The sequence below is a fragment of the Camelus ferus genome, chromosome 28 (assembly GCF_009834535.1).
Source record: "Camelus ferus isolate YT-003-E chromosome 28, BCGSAC_Cfer_1.0, whole genome shotgun sequence".
In the NCBI taxonomy this organism is placed as follows: domain Eukaryota; kingdom Metazoa; phylum Chordata; class Mammalia; order Artiodactyla; family Camelidae; genus Camelus; species Camelus ferus.
This window is the reverse complement of record NC_045723.1, coordinates 3,859,386-3,876,189: the sequence shown is the minus strand read 5'-3', so window position 1 is coordinate 3,876,189 and position 16,804 is coordinate 3,859,386. Positions and strand designations below refer to the sequence as shown.

Sequence of the window (16,804 nt, the reverse complement as noted above, 5' to 3'; positions counted from 1 at the left end):
GGGTTCTCTCCAGAGTCGCCGCGGGACCCGCCAGGTCTTCTGGGCGTGTGAGAGCGGATCGGTGACAGCCTCCGTTCTCTGGGCCGAACTGCTGCTGCGGACTCGTCCCAACCAGAAGGATGAGGTACAGACAAGTCCGGAGAGGGTCTAAGTGAAGGTCGAAGTAGGGAATAAGGCAGACAGGAGAATGAAGAAGCTGTGCGTACCCAACTCCAGTAAAGCTCTGGGTGGCAGTTTTGGCAGAAGGTTTGAGGGCAGTGAAGACAACTCCATATCCAGAAAGTCTGCTCCAGGGAGAGCAAGGTGCTGCTCCTTCCATGAGAGAACTGGCCTGGTGTAATCAGTCTGCAACCAGAGAGCTGACTGATTCTCAGGGAGTAGTGACGTTTTGGGGCCTCAGGGTTGGTCTCTGCTGTTAGCATATTGGGCACTTAGCAGTGGCTGTAGCCACATTGGCCCTGATGAGTGGAAGTCATGTTGTTGAGCCCAAACAGAAGCTTCATCCATGATGCTTTGTTCATGAGTCCATTTGGCTGGGGAGGGAGGCCCACTGACATCCACAGGATAGTTGTTCTGTCCACCTCATTAAAACCGTCCTCTGTGGAGGTCACCCTTTGGCACACATTGATAAGGGACGTAATTATCTTAACATTCTGTGCCAAATTAGAGAAGTCTGTCCACACACCTCATCCCCAGACCTCCTTGAATTTTCTAATCATGTTCCTTTCAAGTACCTGATCCTCCAGCCAATCCACTAGCCTCAGCCCGTGAAAAAGTATAGATCTGTACTTCTGATCAGACAAAATGAATGACCAGCTGCACTGCTCAAAGTTCTGCCCACTGAGAGGGTTTCCCTTACCACTGCCCCTCAGAGCCTTCCCAAAGTAGGATATTCTACAACTGTCCCTTTTCAGGTGGTGCGTGCATACCATGCAGAACCCAAGAGTTTCCTTCTCCAGGCAACTAGTCATAGGGAACTTAAAGTGAAGCTGTAGGTGGGAGTTGAAGAAGGAAGGTAATGTTGCAAGAGTAGAGGCCACAGTCATGAGGAAATCACTTGTGTCTTCAGGATCTGCTTGAGCCCAACTTCATATATACCGGGTCCATTTGATGAAGGAGTGCTGCTGTGTGCCCAGCTTTATGGCTTGGTGGGTCAGACAGCAGCCAGTTCATGATGGAAGCTCAGGTCAGAAGGGAACTTTCTGGCCCATGGTCAAGCATCTAGGTTCTGGTTTGTTTGTTTTTTCTAACTTTTTATTTTGAAATAAATATAGATTCATAGGAAGCTGCAAAAATAGCACAGAGAGGTCCCACGCACCCTTCATGCAGTTTTTCCGAATGGTAACATCTTATACAGTCATTTCCTCAGAATCTACAGGGCATTTGTTCCAGGACCTGCTGCAGATACCAGAATCCGTGGGTGCTCAAGTCCCATAGTCAGCCCTCCGATTCGTGGTTCCGCATTCATGGATTTAACCATTTGCGTATCTTGTAGTACAGCAATATTTTTTTTAATTTGCATGTAAGTGGATCCATGCAGTCCAAACCCATGTTGTTCAAGGGTCAACTCTGTAACTATAATACAGTATGAAAACCAGGTACACATTGGTACAATCCACAGTTTATTTCAATTTTATCAGTTTACATGGATTGGTGTGTGTGTGTGTGTGTGTGTATGCGTATGCGTAGTTCTATACAATTTTTATCACGTGTAGATTCCTGTAACCACCACAGTCACGATATAGAACTATCATCGGAAAGATCCCTTGTGCTTTCTCTTTAGAGTGACATTTGTCCCTCTTTTGTCTTCCCCCACCATTCCTAATCCTTGGCAACCACTCATATGTTCTCCATCTCTACAATTGTGTCATTTTGAGAAGTTAGACAAGTGGAATTAGTTATATGACCTTTGGAGATTGGCTTTTTTCACTCAGCGTAATACCCTTTATGTCCATCTAAGTTGTTGAATGCATCAATAGTTTATTCCTTTTTGTTTAACCAATCATCATTGTAGGATATTTAGTTTGTCTCCAGTGTTTGACTATTTCAACAAAGCTGCTATGAACATTCATGTACATTTTTTGACATTTAAAAATTTTTTGTGATAAAAAATGCATAAAATTTACCATCTTAACCATTTTTAATCCAGAGGCATTGAGTACAGTCATATTTTTGTGCAACCATCACCACCATCCACCTCCAGAACTCTTTTTATCTTGCAAAGCTGAGACTCCATACCTGTTAAATGACAACTCCCAAGTCCTTTCTCTGTCCAGTCTCTAGCAACCACCATTCTATTTTCTGTCTCTATGAATCTGATTAAGTGTCTTATATAAGTGGAATCCTACAGTTTGCCCTTTGTGACTGGCTTATTTCACTTAGCATAATATCCTCTAGGTTCATCCATGTGTAGCATGTGTCAGAATTTCCTTCCTTTCTTAAGGCTGGATAATATTCCATTGTGTGTGTGCGTGCGTGTGTGTGTGTATACATATATATACATATGTATATACACACACACACATACACATACTGTATTTTGTTTATCTCTCCATCTGCCAATGGACAGTTGGGTTTCTTCTGCCTTTTGGCTATTGTATATAAAACTGCTTGAACATGGGGGTACAAATAGCTTTTCAAGTCCCCGTTTTCAGTACTTAACGATATACCCATCACGGTCATGTTTTTGTGTGGGCGTAAGCTTTTGTTTCTCTGGGATGAATGCCAGGCAGTGAGATTGCTAGATTGAATGGTACATGTATGTTTAGTTTTTTGAGAAACAGCCAAACTCTTTTTCATAGTGGCCATATCATTTTATAATTCCCACCAGCAATACGGAGAGATCTAGTTTCTCTGTAATCTCACTAGCATTTAGAATTGTCACTTTAAAAACTTTTTAAAAAGCTGTTTTAATAGTTGTGCAGTTTTTATTTGTGCATGGTTTTAATTTACATTTCCCTAAGAGCTAATGATGTTGAACTTCTGTTCATGTGCTTGTTTGCCATCTGTATGTCCTCCTTGGTAAAATGTTTGCTTACTCTCTAGTTGGATTGTTTGGTTCCTTTTACCATTGAGTTTTGAGAGTTATTTGTATATTCTCGATGTGAGTACATTTTGAAGTAAGTTCTCTGCAGATATTTTCTCCCAGTCTGTAGCTTGTCTGTTTGGGGGGGAAGGTAATGAGGTTTATGTATTTATTTATTTTAATAGAGGTATTGGGGATTGAACCCAGGACCTCCTGCATGCTAAGCATGTGCTCTACGACTGGGCTATACCCTCCCCCTGTAGCGTGTCTTCTCGTTCTTTTAACAGGGTCTTTCACCAAGTAAAACGTTTCAATTTTGATGAAGTCCAATTTATCAGTTTTTTTCCTTTTATGGATCATGTATGGAAATATTAATTGATTATTGTATATTTGATCTGATTGTATCCTAAACTTTGCTGAACTCATTTATTCCAATAGGTTTTTGTTGTATTTCTTAGGATTTTTAATGTACCAGATCACTGTCATCTGTGAAAAGAGATCGTTTCACACTTCCAGCCAGCTAATTAACATTCTTTGATACTCTGTTTCTCTCTCTCTTATGTTTCTGTTCACTACTGCAGCATCCTGAACCCTGCCCTACTCCTGTTCCCAACAAAAAGAGAACATCATGCTTTTCTTACTTTAGTTAGGAAACTCTGTGCCTTGTGCAGATTTACTAGACACTCCAAATAAGAATTCTGGAGCAGGGGGAGGGTGTAGCTCAGTGGTAGAGTGTGTGCTTAGCATGCACGAGGTCCTAGGTTCAATCCGCAATACCTCCATTGAAAAATAATAAAAAATAAATAAATAAGCCTACTTACTTCCCCGCAAAAGTAAATAAGTTACTAAAAAAAAAGAATTCTGAATATTTTTTGTTGATGAATCATATCTCAAAAGTAAAACTGAAGGTTATCAAGTAGGATAGTGTCACTAATTTAAGTTCTCTCTGGAATATAGTCCTTCACGTGAGTTACAATCAGCCCCGATGGCAGCACTTACTGTGTATAGTTTGTCCACCAGCCAAAGACCAGAGAATGAGCATATACACAGATGAGATGAGTACATGACTTGAGATGCTTTAAAACAAAGAAGGTTCCCTAACCTCCCCCAGAACCCCCATCAGACATGGACTACAAGCTGAAGAACTTATGCATTCACTCCTGTTTCCTAGAGAGGTGGTTATTGAAAGGGCCGAGGCTCATGTGAAGGTGAACGGAAATGCCCTAGCAGATTATGCCAAACAAGCTGCCTTAACCAAGGGGAGGTAACTAAACCCTCAAAGGGTAAATCTCTGGAGGAATTCAAAGAGGGCATTATAGAATATCAATGTTTAGACCCTGATTCTGTAAAACAAGAATGTTTAAAAAATGTAACCTTCGATGCTCAGATCATCACCGGTGCTCCCAAGATGGCCACTTGGTGGCGCCAGATGATTTTAGATGGATATCAGCTAAATTTTCCATAAACTACCCATTGTGATACAGACAAATTGCTTCCTATCTTAAATTAACAGCGGTAAATAAATTTTAAAAAGAAAACTTTTTAACCAGTTACTTTCAGGTCATGTGTCACCTGTAAACATAACCTTATATTCACAGTCTGTTACTAGTTTGAATTCTCCCATGTTTGATAAGGGAGGAGGTGTGATGAAAGCCCACTCCTTCTCTTGACATTAACAGAGCTTCTGTTTGGTGTGTCCTGTGTGATGTTGAACGAGATGTGTCCTCCAATCAAAAGTCTCCCACACACTGTATGCACAGAGGATCTCTTTCTAATACATATTCTCTGAGGTTTAGTGGTGTGTGTGCTCCAGCTTAAAGCCTTCCTACGTTGGCTGAATTCATAGGGATTTTTTTCCAGCATGACTTTTCTGATGTTTAATAAGGGACGCGGTGTGAGCAAAGGCTCTTCCACATTCGTTACATTTGTAGGGCTTCTCTCCGGTATGAAATCTATAGTGTTGAGTGAGAGATGAACTCTGGCTGAAGGCTCTCCCACATCGATTACATTTGTAGGGTTTCTCTCCAGTGTGAAATCTGTAATGTACAATGAGAGAGGAGCTCTGGCTGAAGGTTCTCCCACATTCCCTGCATTCATAGGGCTTTTCTCCAGTATGTGTTCTCTGATGTTTAATCAGGGATGAAGTATGACCAAAGGCCCTGCCACATTCGTTACATTTGTAGGGTTTCTCTCCAGTGTGAAATCTGTAGTGTAGAACAAGAGATGAACTCTGGCTGAAGGCTCTTCCACATTCGCTGCATTCATAGGGCTTTTCTCCAGTGTGCGTCCTCTGATGTTTAATAAGGGACGAAATATGACCAAAGGCCCTTCCACATTCATTGCATTCATAGGGCTTTTCTCCAGTGTGACATCTCTGATGGCGCCTCAGTTCCGATTGGAAATGGAATAGCTTCCCACATTCATTACATTTGCAAGATTTCTTCCCTGGGTGGGTTCTCTGAGAGTCATTTCTCCCTGAAGTCTGTCTGAACTCTGTATCACATTTATGGGGTCCTTCTCCCGTGGGAACACAGTGTTGGTTAACAAGGACTGATCTTAGGCCTAAACTTGTCCCAAATTCACTCCATTCATGATCTCTCCAAAGGGTGGCAGATTTGTGAGTAAGTGACGTTTCTTTCAGATGTCTCTCCTGTTTTGGGGGGTGCATCTCTAACTGGACTTCACAACCACAAGCTGCTCCCAGTCTGGAACACCAGAGTTCATCTCTAATGTGTTTTCCCACTGATGCTATCTGGAGTAATTCTTTGGAAATTCCTTGACTTAGCATTGATTCCTTGGCTTGAGGCCTTCTCTCCCAGTCTGAAAAAAAGAAAACAAAAACAAAAGATAGTCTAGTATTAACCTGTTCCATGTACCAAGAGGAAGGAAAGTCCTATAATAGATGTAAGATAATTAAGCTTTAAAATAGTATCTAAAAGAGGTGTACCATTCCTTTCAAGAATGGCGTGTGTTTGAAGAACATTTCAAAGGTGTCATGAGTAAGATAAGCAGCTGACTAGAGATTAGGAAAACCTGAGACAACAGTGTTTGGATTCCAGTATGCAAGATAAATCCAAAGACTGTAAAGACGAGGAGGGTAGGAAGATGCCCTCTGCAAATTCTTCCTCAACACTCCAGTCCCCACCACACATTATATTATACACACACACACGTAACATGCATGATAGGACCATAGATCGTTGTGGTAGGCAGAATAATTATCCCCCAAAGATGCCCACGCCCTAATCCCAGGAACATATCAGTGTTACTTTATATGGCAAAAGGGACTTCGTAAATGTGATTAAGGGAACAAACCTTGAGATGGGGAGATTATCCTGGATTAGTCAGGTGGGCCCGGTCTAATCACATGAATCCTTAAAATCAGAGAACACTTCCTGGCTGAGTCAGAGAGATGTGGTATGAGGACTCGACCCACCATTTCTGGCCTTGAAGGTGGAGGAAGGGCACCACGGGCCAGGGAAGGTGGCAGTTTCTAGAAGCTGGGAACACCCATCAGCTTACAGCCAGCAAGAACACAGGGAGCTCAGTTTTACAACTGCAAGGAGTTGGTTCTACCACAACTCAGATGAACCGGGCAGATTCTCCCTAGACACTCCAGAAAGGAACCTGGCCTTGCTGCCACCTTTGCTGTAACCACGTGAGACCCATGCTGGACTTCTGGCCTATGGACTATGAGATGATAAACTTGTATTGCTTGAAGCGGCTAAGTCTGTGACAATTGTTTCAGCAACGATAGACAGCTAAGACAATAACAGTGACACTTCTGAAGAGGGAAGTGACTGGCAGTGCCTAACCAGGGCTCTCAGAGGCAGGATTCTGAGTCAGTACGTCTTGTGTGGCTCCGGGGGATCTGAATGTTTAACAAGCTCCCCGAGAGATTCTGAAACACAGCCGTGTTTGTGGACCACTGTAAACAGACAGGGGCTGATCATGAGACTAGATCCAGACGTCAGACCCTTAATCTCATTCTGGAAGGAAACAAGATAAAGTACTAATGTAGAGGAGACCAGCGTCCTCCCTCTTGGTCCTCTCCTCCAGGTTCCTATGATGAGGCCCAGCCAGAGCTCTAGGGTTTGAGTCCTGCTTTCTGGAGCTTTGGCTCTGGCCTGAGGCTATGATTCTGCCTCAGAGATGGACACTGGCACGGACTGTCACCACCTCCTCCAGTATCCTTGGGCTTCACATGGTAGGAGAGCTTTGTGTCCAGAATTCTGCCCCAGAAGTGGAGCCTATGAGGTATGCTTAAGTCACCTAGGAATAAATGGCCTCAGAGAGATGCCATCCACAGCAAGGAGTGTCTAGAACCTCCTCTGTTGCAGCTTGAAGTGTCCTCACCTTGATCTTCCTGACATCGTCTGTCAGGATGTCCTTGCCAGTAACCCTTTAACTTCTGGGCTACTTAATTGTTCTGTTTGATCTCTTGCTAACTCCCTTAGCCCTGCTGACATACGACTGCCAGGCACTTACATCTGTTAATCCTTAAATTTCATCCAGCACTGACCATGTGACTTCCAGTGATGATGCAGGGCCCTGAGAGTCCAGAAGGGTGGACAGAGGTGGGTCACAAGGGAAAGATAAATTCTAGAGAAGACAATGAACATCTCTTCTTTCCACACCAGAAATAATTTTAAAAAGTGTCCAAATATTCAAAATACTGGAGTTGAGGGCCCCTGACAAGTGAATTCTCCTTCTCAAAGAAGAGCCCCCGACCAAGGGTTCAGGGCAACCTCCCTCTCACGGTTGGGCGTTACTATGTGTGATGCTGCTTTGCTCTTCCTCACTCACCTGGGTGGGCCCCTGTTGAGACTTCTCTTTCCATCATACAAGGCTCTTCCCCTTTCTCCAACTGGCAGATCACATGTGGTTTGGACACTGGAAACCCTGATGGTAGAGAATGAAGAAGATCGTATTTGAGGCCAAGGCTTTGGCCCTTGGTCTTGAGGGTGGAGAAATGTTGTGGACAGCCTCCAAAGGACAGGCCCTGTGAAATATCGGGAGTAAAATCATGAAACTTCTTATTCTGATTTCATACAGAGCAGGACATTTCCTAGGAATGAGAAGCAGAAATACTGTATCTCTGGGGGCCCAAACAGACTATAAATGATTCTAGAACCCCAGGGCAAAAATCAGCCAACAGGCTCAGGCACCCCTAGCTTTTAAATACCAAGGAAAAAAAGATGGCCTGATGGGCAGGCTTTGGGCTTTGGGGGAGTGGAGCTCACCCAGGGAGGCCAGGTTCCTGAAGTTCTCCAGCATTACCTCCCGGTACAGGTCCTTCTGAGCAGCGTCCAGCTGCCCCCACTCCCACCAGGTGAATTCCACAGCCACATCCTCAAATGTCATCAGGTCCTGAAATACAGAAGACACTCTTGCACCCTTAGGAAGCACACTTACGGCCCTCGGGAGAACAGCAGATGGGTGTCTGAGTAGAACCACAGGATGTACCAGAAGGGATGCTAAGAGTTTCTAGCTATCACAGTGCCCACCCCCGCTCTCTGCCCACATTCTGGGTTTATCATCTCAAAAACATTTTAAGCTGCTCCAGGGATTGTATCATCCTTCCTACTTGGTATCTCACCCATGCCCACATACATCAACATCAAGCTGCTTAGGAATAAAATCAGGATCTCAGAAGAATCAAGCCTACAGAGACATTCTGCTTAGGTGGGGGAGACAAATCCAATCAATTTCCTCAGTTTTCAAGAGGTTTTACTCCCAATTTAGTTGCATTTAATTAGAATCCAGTGGAGGTGCTGCAATTGCTCCTCTTCCCTCCACTTTGAGATGGCACATGTCCCCAGAGTGAAGATGTGGGGCCAAACCCCAGCTTGCATGTAATGTGGACAAGAAACAAACCTTTATTGGTATAAATCACCAATTTGCTGTTAGCACAGCATAATTAGTCTAAACGGACTCATTAAAAAAAATGGTGTGCAAAGTGGGGTTCTGCCTTTAAAAAAAAAAAAAAGCCTAAAACACATGACACTGGCTTCAGGGCCAGGCAGTGAGGAAACTTATCGGCAATGTGGCAGCCCATATAATTTGGTGGTGAACCGTGTGGTAAAACTTTTGTCTGCAATAACCTGACAGAGGAAAAGATGTAAGCATGAGCTTGTGATGTTATGGAGAGGAAGGGAAACATAGCAACAGTAGTGAGTTGGTTGTTACTGGCTGCATTTGACAAAGTATGTCAAGAAAAAAAAATGAGCTCAGGAGTTTGTGGGTTTGCAAAATAAAAATCGAAGGCAAAAGAAAATGTCCAGAAATTCCAGGACTTGCAGGGTTGGAGACTTAACCAATTCTCATTGCCAGTTGGCCAAAGACAAAATGGAGAAGGCTTCTGCATGCCAAAGGATGACTGAAACTCAGCCTAGTGGCAAGGACCAAATCATGGGTGTGACTGTCTCACAACATTTTGTTGAAACCTCTGAATAATTTGAGATGGCTCCCAAGAAATCCTTTCAGTGGGACCAAATTTCTCAGAGTGGCTCAAAATATGGTTTTCCCAAGGAGACCCCCAAAAGCTCCAGAATTAAGTCTAAAAAGAAGGGCATATTTTAAAAAGAACTGTGGGAAAAGCTATTGACACATGGAGAGTCACACTGAATGTCCATGACTTGAAACAACCCTTGGGCCATTAACCTACTTGGGCAGGATGAAAGAGCTGCTTAGCTCTCAAAAGAGCTTATTCTCCAATATCATCTTCATATGTGACCAAGGGGGATACTGCAAAAGGAAGGAGCTTCTGGAGAACAGAGCCAAGAGCCCAGGAGAACACTGGACTGGAGAGCTGTACCCAGGGAGCAGAACCAGCCTGTAAGCAAAAGACTTCCCCACTCCCAAGGCCAGGGTCCTCACTGAATTTTGTAACTGTTATGGACCTGGCGCTGCTGGGTTCCTCCCACGCTTCCCCTTTCGGAATAGGGATGTTCACTGCGGTGACCCTGCCCCACTCTTCCGTTGTATGTGGGGAATATGGACTTAGGCAACTTGTCCTTCTTAATTCATAGGTCTCTGTATCCAGACCTGATGTCCCCAGTATCACACCATCTAGGACTTTGATCCTGATGCTCTGATTGGATGGGGCTTTGGGGTTCTGTCTCCTGGGGAGAGATTCTGTGTGCAGGAGGGAGGGAAGTGAACATCTGTGAGTAAGAAAACAGCCAGTGGTAGACTGGCAGAGCAGTTATTCGTTCAGTGTATTCACTGCCCCTCCCTCTGGGCCCCTCACTGTGGGAGACTTATCTCCCCACCTCATTGACACTAGGCTTGGCCACATGACCCGCTCTGGCCAATGGGTTGTGAGCAGAAGCTTGGAGTGCCATCTGCACCTTCCCCCTGCCACAAGAATGATGTATTCCAGAGGAGGGTTTGCTCCTTCAGCCTGAATCCCAAAGTGAAGAGGGTGTAGAGCAGAGCCACAGCCAGCGCACTACTGAGAGGTGACACAGAAGAAATACACTTCATTACTGTGAGCCACTGAGATCTGGGGCTGTTGTTACCACAGCATAACCAGACGGAGGTCTCGCATAAACCTCTGAATGGTGTACATCAAGGCCAAACAGGTGTAAGCTCTATTTATTACTCTACTAATTACTCCAACAACCACATGAGATCATTGTATTATTGAGTGGTTAAGATTCTGGAGCCAGACAACCTAGACCTGAAGTTGGCTTCCCCCTTACTACCTAGATAACCACAGACACGCTACTTTATCTCTTTGTGCCTTGGTCTCCTCAGTTTACCTCTGTGCCTCAGGTGCCATTCTTCAAAACAGGAATGTTTCACAGATGAAATTAATTACTACAAATAAATTGTGTGGACTAGTTCCTGGTACCTATTTGGTCTCAGCAAATGACAGCTATTATTATTTTCATCATTATCATTAACATGATTATCATCCTCATTTTGCAGTTGGCAAAACCAGTGCATTGAAAATTTAGGTGACTGGTCGAAGGTCACACAGCCAGAAGCAGTAAAGTCTGTTGCCACACTAATCCAGGAAGATGACATTTGAACAGGGACCCAGCCTCAAATGGCCTCCTCACCTGTCCATCCCCTCCAACCCTTCTTGCCCCCTCCTCTACGAGCCTTCCCCAACCTCTCCAGCACAGGCTGATTCTCCTTTTCCCAAACTGTGATGGAAAGGTCTGCTTGTGCCACTATCTGCCATCAAACCATCCTTACTGTGACTGGGGCTGCATCCTGGGTGGGGTCCTCTCCCCTCTGTGGCTGAGACACTCCTTCAGGGCCAGGGTGCTCTCTCATTACTTCGTTCTCACCACAGTGCCCCTTACAGAAATAAACCAAAGGATCTGAGTGAGGGCACACTGCGCAGAGAGGAGAGGGCCCTGGGCAAGGGGCGAGGAGCCAGCAAAAACCTTGATGGGCGCAGTGCCCTGCAGAGCTGGAAATGGCGAACAAGGAGGCTCCAGAGAAAAGGAGGCAAAAATATCCATAGTTCAGGCATTTGAGGAAAAATTAAGAGAACCCCAACTCACCTGGGGCCTGGCTTTCAGGAGTAAACTGGCTGTTCCCTTTTCTCCTGTGTATCCCTCTGGAGGAAGAGCAGGGTCCTGAGAAGGGAGAACTAGGAAGGTAAAAGGAGCCATGAGGAAGGCTAACCCTCATGGGGTTTACAGCTCCCAGACTCCCCACGTCAGCGTGTCACCTCCATGGTTCTGGGGACAATATTGGGCCAAAGGGAGCTGAGGGGCAAGGCAGAGGCTGCCCTTGTACAGCTGCATAAGGTCCCCACCTGCCTATAGGCCACAGCAAGCTGCAGCGAGCTGAAGTGTGATCACAGTCTGGCCACTCCATTTGAGAGTTATTTACTGGGTCGCCAATATGTAGGTCCTCTAGGCCTTTTGAAAATATAAACATGGAGAGGGGCTTCAAGGAACTTTAAATGCACACTGAGGGTATAAGACAGGTTAACAATACAAAATAAGGCCCAGGACAAGGCCACGTAGGGTTATAGGCCTTAATGGAAGAAGTTACACCTCTCCGCTTATCCTTGGGAACCCCGCTCAGAGGCCAGCTCTTCCTGAAAAGCTGCCCTCGGTGTTCTCAAGCACCATCAGGTCTCTACAGTGTATTTTGAGAGCCCCTCTATTATAGAGCTTTGTATCATACTGTTTCTAAAGCCTTCAAACAAAAAACTAACCTTAACCATGCCAAAGAAGTGGTTAAGGCCACCAACTACAACATCAAAAGCAGAGGCAGGCAGGCAGCATAGTATAGCACAGGTCAGCACTTCTCAAACTTTAATGTGCGTATGGATTCCTGAGGATCTTGCTAAACAGACTGGTTCAGTGGATGCGAGGTAGAGCCTGAGAGTCTGCATTTCTTAAGAGCTTCCAGGTGATGCCTGTGCTGCTGGTCTACAGACCAGAAGGCATACAGGAAAAGAGGCGGTAGAAGTCCCAGAGATTTGGCCCACTTCTGCCATTGGCCAGTTCTCTGACCTTGAGCATGTGCACTGAAGAATGAAAAGTCAAATTAAAATGCCCACTTGGTGAAGGACAGGAGATTCTAAAGAAAGGAATGGCTTAAAACCTCCTGGGTCACTTGGATTGTGCTGTCCCCAACAGGAGTGGGAGGGGGTTGGTCACAGAAGAGGCCCACCGTGTGCACTGCTGATCTTGTACACAGCTGAGCTGGAAGAACATTATCACTTAATGAAGTGATAAAGGAAATGGGTGGCAAGGCTCCAAATGGAGCCACTGTCCTCTGGTCCCTGGCCAAGGGCCACTCTTTCATAGGTTTGTTTGCCTTCTCCCTGTCACAGCAGGAAGAGACCCCCTCCTGCTCTCCTCTCTCTCCTTTGGCCTCTGGGACAAGTGTCCCCTTCACCTTCATCATGGTCTCTGGGTGCTGGGACCTCGTGCTCCTGAGCCTGAAAGGTTAGACACCACCACAGGGAGGGCGGTTGCAGATCCTGCCCCTTATCCATCCCCTTCCTAGGGTCCTCCTCCTACGAGGCTCGGTACTAACTCCCCAAGACGGCTTCTGGCCCGCGGCACCCTCGAGAGCCAAACCTGATGCTGTGGAGCCCATAGCTGGGGCTCAGGGACGATGTCCTTTGACCAGGTTCAAGTCTCTATCCTTTGGTCGCAGCTCTGCAGTCCTCCCGGGGTTCAGGGAGAAGGGAGCAAGCTGGGTGACACGGGGCATTCCCACTCCGCGCGACGATGCCCAGCGGACCCGCAGGGCCCAAAGCAGAGCTGTCAGACCCGGACCTGCCTCCCGGCGCGGGGCGCGGCTGGTGGGAGCGGTGCTCTTCCACACCCCTCACAAGCCCTGCCGCCGCCCACTGGCTCCGCTCCTGCCGCCCTCCTCCCCGGGACCAGGATCTGGAACCCAGATCCCACGCAGACCAGCAGCAGACACGGCCACAGGCACACCAGCGACCTCGGTGCCGCGCGCCCCTCCAACGCCCTGAGACAACAGGGACTCCGGGGAGACCCTCACAGGGAACGGACCGGCCCTGCAACTCTGCGCCCAGCTCCAAGCCTTCACAGCCCCTCGGAGGCAGGCAGACGGAGGGACACTCTCCACTCTGTCCCGTGTGTGCCGGGGGTCTCTGAACCCGCAAAGATCCAAGCGATGCCCCCGCCCCAGCCCGGCCGCCAGAGACCCGTCCTGAGCCTGCGCAGACGACTTCCGCGCGGGGGTCGCTGGAACCAGTGTCCCGGGCGGGTCGGAGGGGTGGGACGAGCGGCGCCTGCCACCTGGTGGCTTGGCGGGTCTTGGGGCGCTTGGGCGTAACGCTCCCGAGTCTGTCGGGAGGGTACGTCTATACAGTTATAGAAAACCTCTTCTAGCTTTCTCAGCCATAGTTCATTACTTGCTCTGTTGAACCCCCATAGTGTCTTGGAAGTGACATAATTAAAGAACGTATGGCTTTGTGTTGTAATTTCCAATTCTGATTTTCCCATTGGACTGTGAGTTCATTTGGGGTAATAACTGTCTTATTTATATTTGTGACAATGCCTTGCCTATGGTAGGCAACTTAGGTATTTTGGGTGCAAGTGTAGACTAGTTCCTGACGTAGTACTTAATCGCATTCTTTGTGTAATCTCAAATCTCCCTTGGAGCTCTAGTTTAATGGTTCTTTGCCTTGGTTGCCCTTTAGGATCACCTGCAGATTTTTTCAATCTCACTCCTTAAGAGAGGCCCCCGGGTATCAATGTCAAAGCTCTTCAGGTGATTCCGGCGTGCAGCCAAGGCTGAGAATCCCTGCAATGTCTCCAAAGAGGGCCCTTCTGGTAGCACCAAGGAAGGCAGGTTGGGGTGCGCTCAAAATGCCGGGAGTTGGGCTGGCTGCCCAAGTAAATACTCATGTATCCTAGGGTTCTTCTCTTCTTTCGGCACAAAAATGTGCACGTACCCACCCTCAGGCCCAGCCCCGTCCTCAGAATCAAACTGCGTGTGTCCTGCCCAAATTTTACAACCAAATTCTTTGAAGTGAACAAGCTGAAGCAGAAACAAGCCACCTTCCGGAGCCAGAAAACTGGAGTAGTTGTCCTTCCCGGAGTGAAAACTACGAGTAAGGACGGGGTCCCATGGCTGAGAGAGATACATTTCCTTCGAACTGTCCTCCCACCGGAGGACTGGAGGGACGTGACGTCACATACAGACAGCACTTCAGGGTGGCCACAAGCCTCCCAGGCGTCCACGGCGATTCCCTCTCCCCACTCAAGCTACCACACCGGCGTATCGGATCCAGTTTAGCGACGCCAACCCCTTTCTCCGAAGGGCACGCGTGCACAGGACCTTAGACGTCATATTAAAGCGCGCCAACCGCTGGGACTTCTGGGAAATGGAGTCTGCGAAGGCCGAGCATTGGTTGGAAGCGGGGACGTCAGAACCCTCTGCGCAAGGCGCACTGCTTTCCTGACCTGAAGAGGCGCCGTCTTCCTGGGTCCTGAACACCCTGTACTGGAGGTGAGGGCTGTGGGTGTGTGTCTTCCAGGAGCCAAGTGAGCGCAGCGGCCGAGAGAAGGGGACACTGAGAACCTGGGGGAGGTGCTATGGGAGTAGAACAGATGACGCAGGCAGAGCCAGCCTGCAGAATGTGTGTGTGTGTGGCGACGTCCCGCCTCGGACAGGTGCGGACGGAAAGACGTTCCCCCACCCCGTGTGTGCCTGTGTTCCGTGGGGTGTGGGCACTGTTAGCAGTGGTCTTTCGGCCTGCGCCCACTATGTGTCAGATCCCAACTTTCAGGTTGGAAGTTTGGAGCCTTCCTCCGCGTCTCCTGTACCTTCTTATAATGGGTGCCTAATAAATGTGAGTGAAATTGACACTAAATCTCTGTGCCGCCTACTCCAATCCCTCCCTGTTTCCCAGAAAGCGCCTCAGATTGTCTCTTTTAGCTCCCTGCTCTAAGGCCTCCGTACGAGTGATCAAGGGGCTTCATGGAGGAGGTGGGGTTTCATGTGAAAACAATACGAAAGCAGTAGCTAAGCGTTAGGCAGACTTGAGAGGAAAATGATTTTTATGAGTGAAGTGTCAAGGAATAGTGAGAGACTAGGGTGGAGAAAAGTACCCTGGGATCAGAGCATAGAGGATCAGGACACGACACGGTCAGCAGGGTGGATTGTATGGGACTGATCGGGGACTAACAGGAGTAAAACTTTTGGTAGAGTTATTCTGGGGGTCACATCCAGGACTAGAGAGGGGAAGGGACTAGTGCAGGGAGCCACTTAGGAGTGCTTGGTAGTGGTAGGTCCTGAAGCAAGCTGTTGTAAACCTGAATTATGTTGGTGGCAGTGGTAGGGAAGGATACAAATGACACTGCAAAACAAGAGTCGAAAGGACCTGGTGACTAACTAAATTTGGGAGGAAAGAGAGCTAGGTAAGAGTTTGAATTTTGGTCACCTGGGACAGTAACAGAACATCTGATAGAAATGTAAAAGGGAGATGAGTTGATGTGGGGAACTGAGTAGCAGAAGATGGTTTTAAGGTGCTGACAGAATGCCTAATTCAGAATTCTTAGTCATTTGGAAATGCCGGATAAGTTTGGAAGAGAGATTGGAACTAGACTGAGGAGCCATTTCTGTAGAGGCCAGAAATGGAGCGCCAGGTATGGATGGATTTTCTGAGGGATATCACGTACTCTCACAGTCTGAGCCTTGGGCAGCACCCATGTTTCCAGGGCAAGAGTCGGGGAAAGAGTCCCAGCGAGATGCAGTTTCAGTGGGAGGAAGAAAGTCAGGCTAGTGTAGTGTCATAGCAGCTACAGTACCCATTCGAAAGAGCCGAAACTTCACAACAGTCAAAAAGCTGCAGAGAAATAAGTAGAAAAAGATATTGGAATTAGAGGTCAGAAATACATTGGCAGTTTTCAGTTATGCAGTTCCAGGTATGTGAGAGGTAACAAGAGCACAGTAATGGTTTTGAGGTGAGTAAGTGGTGATGATGTGCAGTCAGTAGGTAGGTAGGACTCATCCAAGAAGCTTGATCATGAAAGGAAAACCTAAATGAGAATTGTTTTGCCAGAGAGAGGCCACAGGATTCTGTGAAGATAGCTTCACGTGGAGGAGGAATGTATCTGTTTGAGGATTGGGAACGACCTACTGGAGAGATGGGAGATGCTGGAGAAAGAAAGACTGGGTAATGCAGGGAGCAGATTCTAAGAGGGAACAACAGTGGACAAGGAAGTAGGACACAAATGTAGGACACTGAGGGAAAGTCCTAGAGACAGGTATTTCGGTTTTGTTGACCTCACAGCCCTGCTGCCTAGCACAGAACAC

The 16,804-nt window shown here is 47.0% G+C and overlaps 2 protein-coding genes across 8 annotated transcripts in view; one reads left to right on the top strand and one right to left on the bottom strand.

The window, feature by feature from the left end:
• Positions 1 to 20: 20 nt before the first annotated feature.
• ZNF2 (zinc finger protein 2) overlaps positions 21 to 16,804 on the top strand; it is a 30,077-nt gene continuing 13,293 nt past the window's right edge. The window contains exon 1 of one of the 2 annotated variants that reach the window (XM_032469756.1): positions 21 to 124. The gene's annotated coding sequence lies outside the window, so the exon portion shown is untranslated. Of the gene's footprint in view, positions 125 to 14,836; positions 14,996 to 16,804 lie in introns of those variants that run through there. The other variant, XM_032469755.1, reaches the window with a different exon arrangement.
• Positions 2,488 to 14,700, bottom strand: ZNF514 (zinc finger protein 514). 6 transcript variants are annotated; one of them, XM_032469752.1, is made up of 5 exons: positions 12,213 to 14,700; positions 11,548 to 11,622; positions 8,269 to 8,395; positions 7,832 to 7,927; positions 2,488 to 5,845 (listed from the first exon to the last, which is right to left on the bottom strand). In XM_032469752.1, the coding sequence occupies exons 1-5, from the start codon at positions 12,219 to 12,221 to the stop codon at positions 4,866 to 4,868; spliced, it is 1,287 nt and encodes a 428-aa protein (XP_032325643.1). In that variant the 5' UTR covers positions 12,222 to 14,700; the 3' UTR covers positions 2,488 to 4,865. The 6 variants fall into 6 exon arrangements, with proteins under 6 accessions (XP_032325643.1, XP_032325641.1, XP_032325642.1 ...); XM_032469750.1 differs by having other exon boundaries at positions 11,548 to 12,527; positions 13,087 to 14,700; XM_032469751.1 differs by having other exon boundaries at positions 11,548 to 11,636; positions 13,087 to 14,700.

Excerpts from the sequence above, each read along its gene's own strand:
- ZNF514 (XM_032469749.1), bottom strand. The coding sequence starts at position 11,658 with ATGGCTCCTTTTACCTTCCTAGTTCTCCCTTCTCAGGACCCTGCTCTT. Across the intron at positions 7,928-8,268 it reads CAGGAACCTGGCCTCCCTGG|GGTTTCCAGTGTCCAAACCA; the intron begins GTGAGCTCCACT and ends CTCTACCATCAG. Across the intron at positions 5,846-7,831 it reads CTCAACAGGGGCCCACCCAG|ACTGGGAGAGAAGGCCTCAA; the intron begins GTGAGTGAGGAA and ends TCTTTTTTTCAG.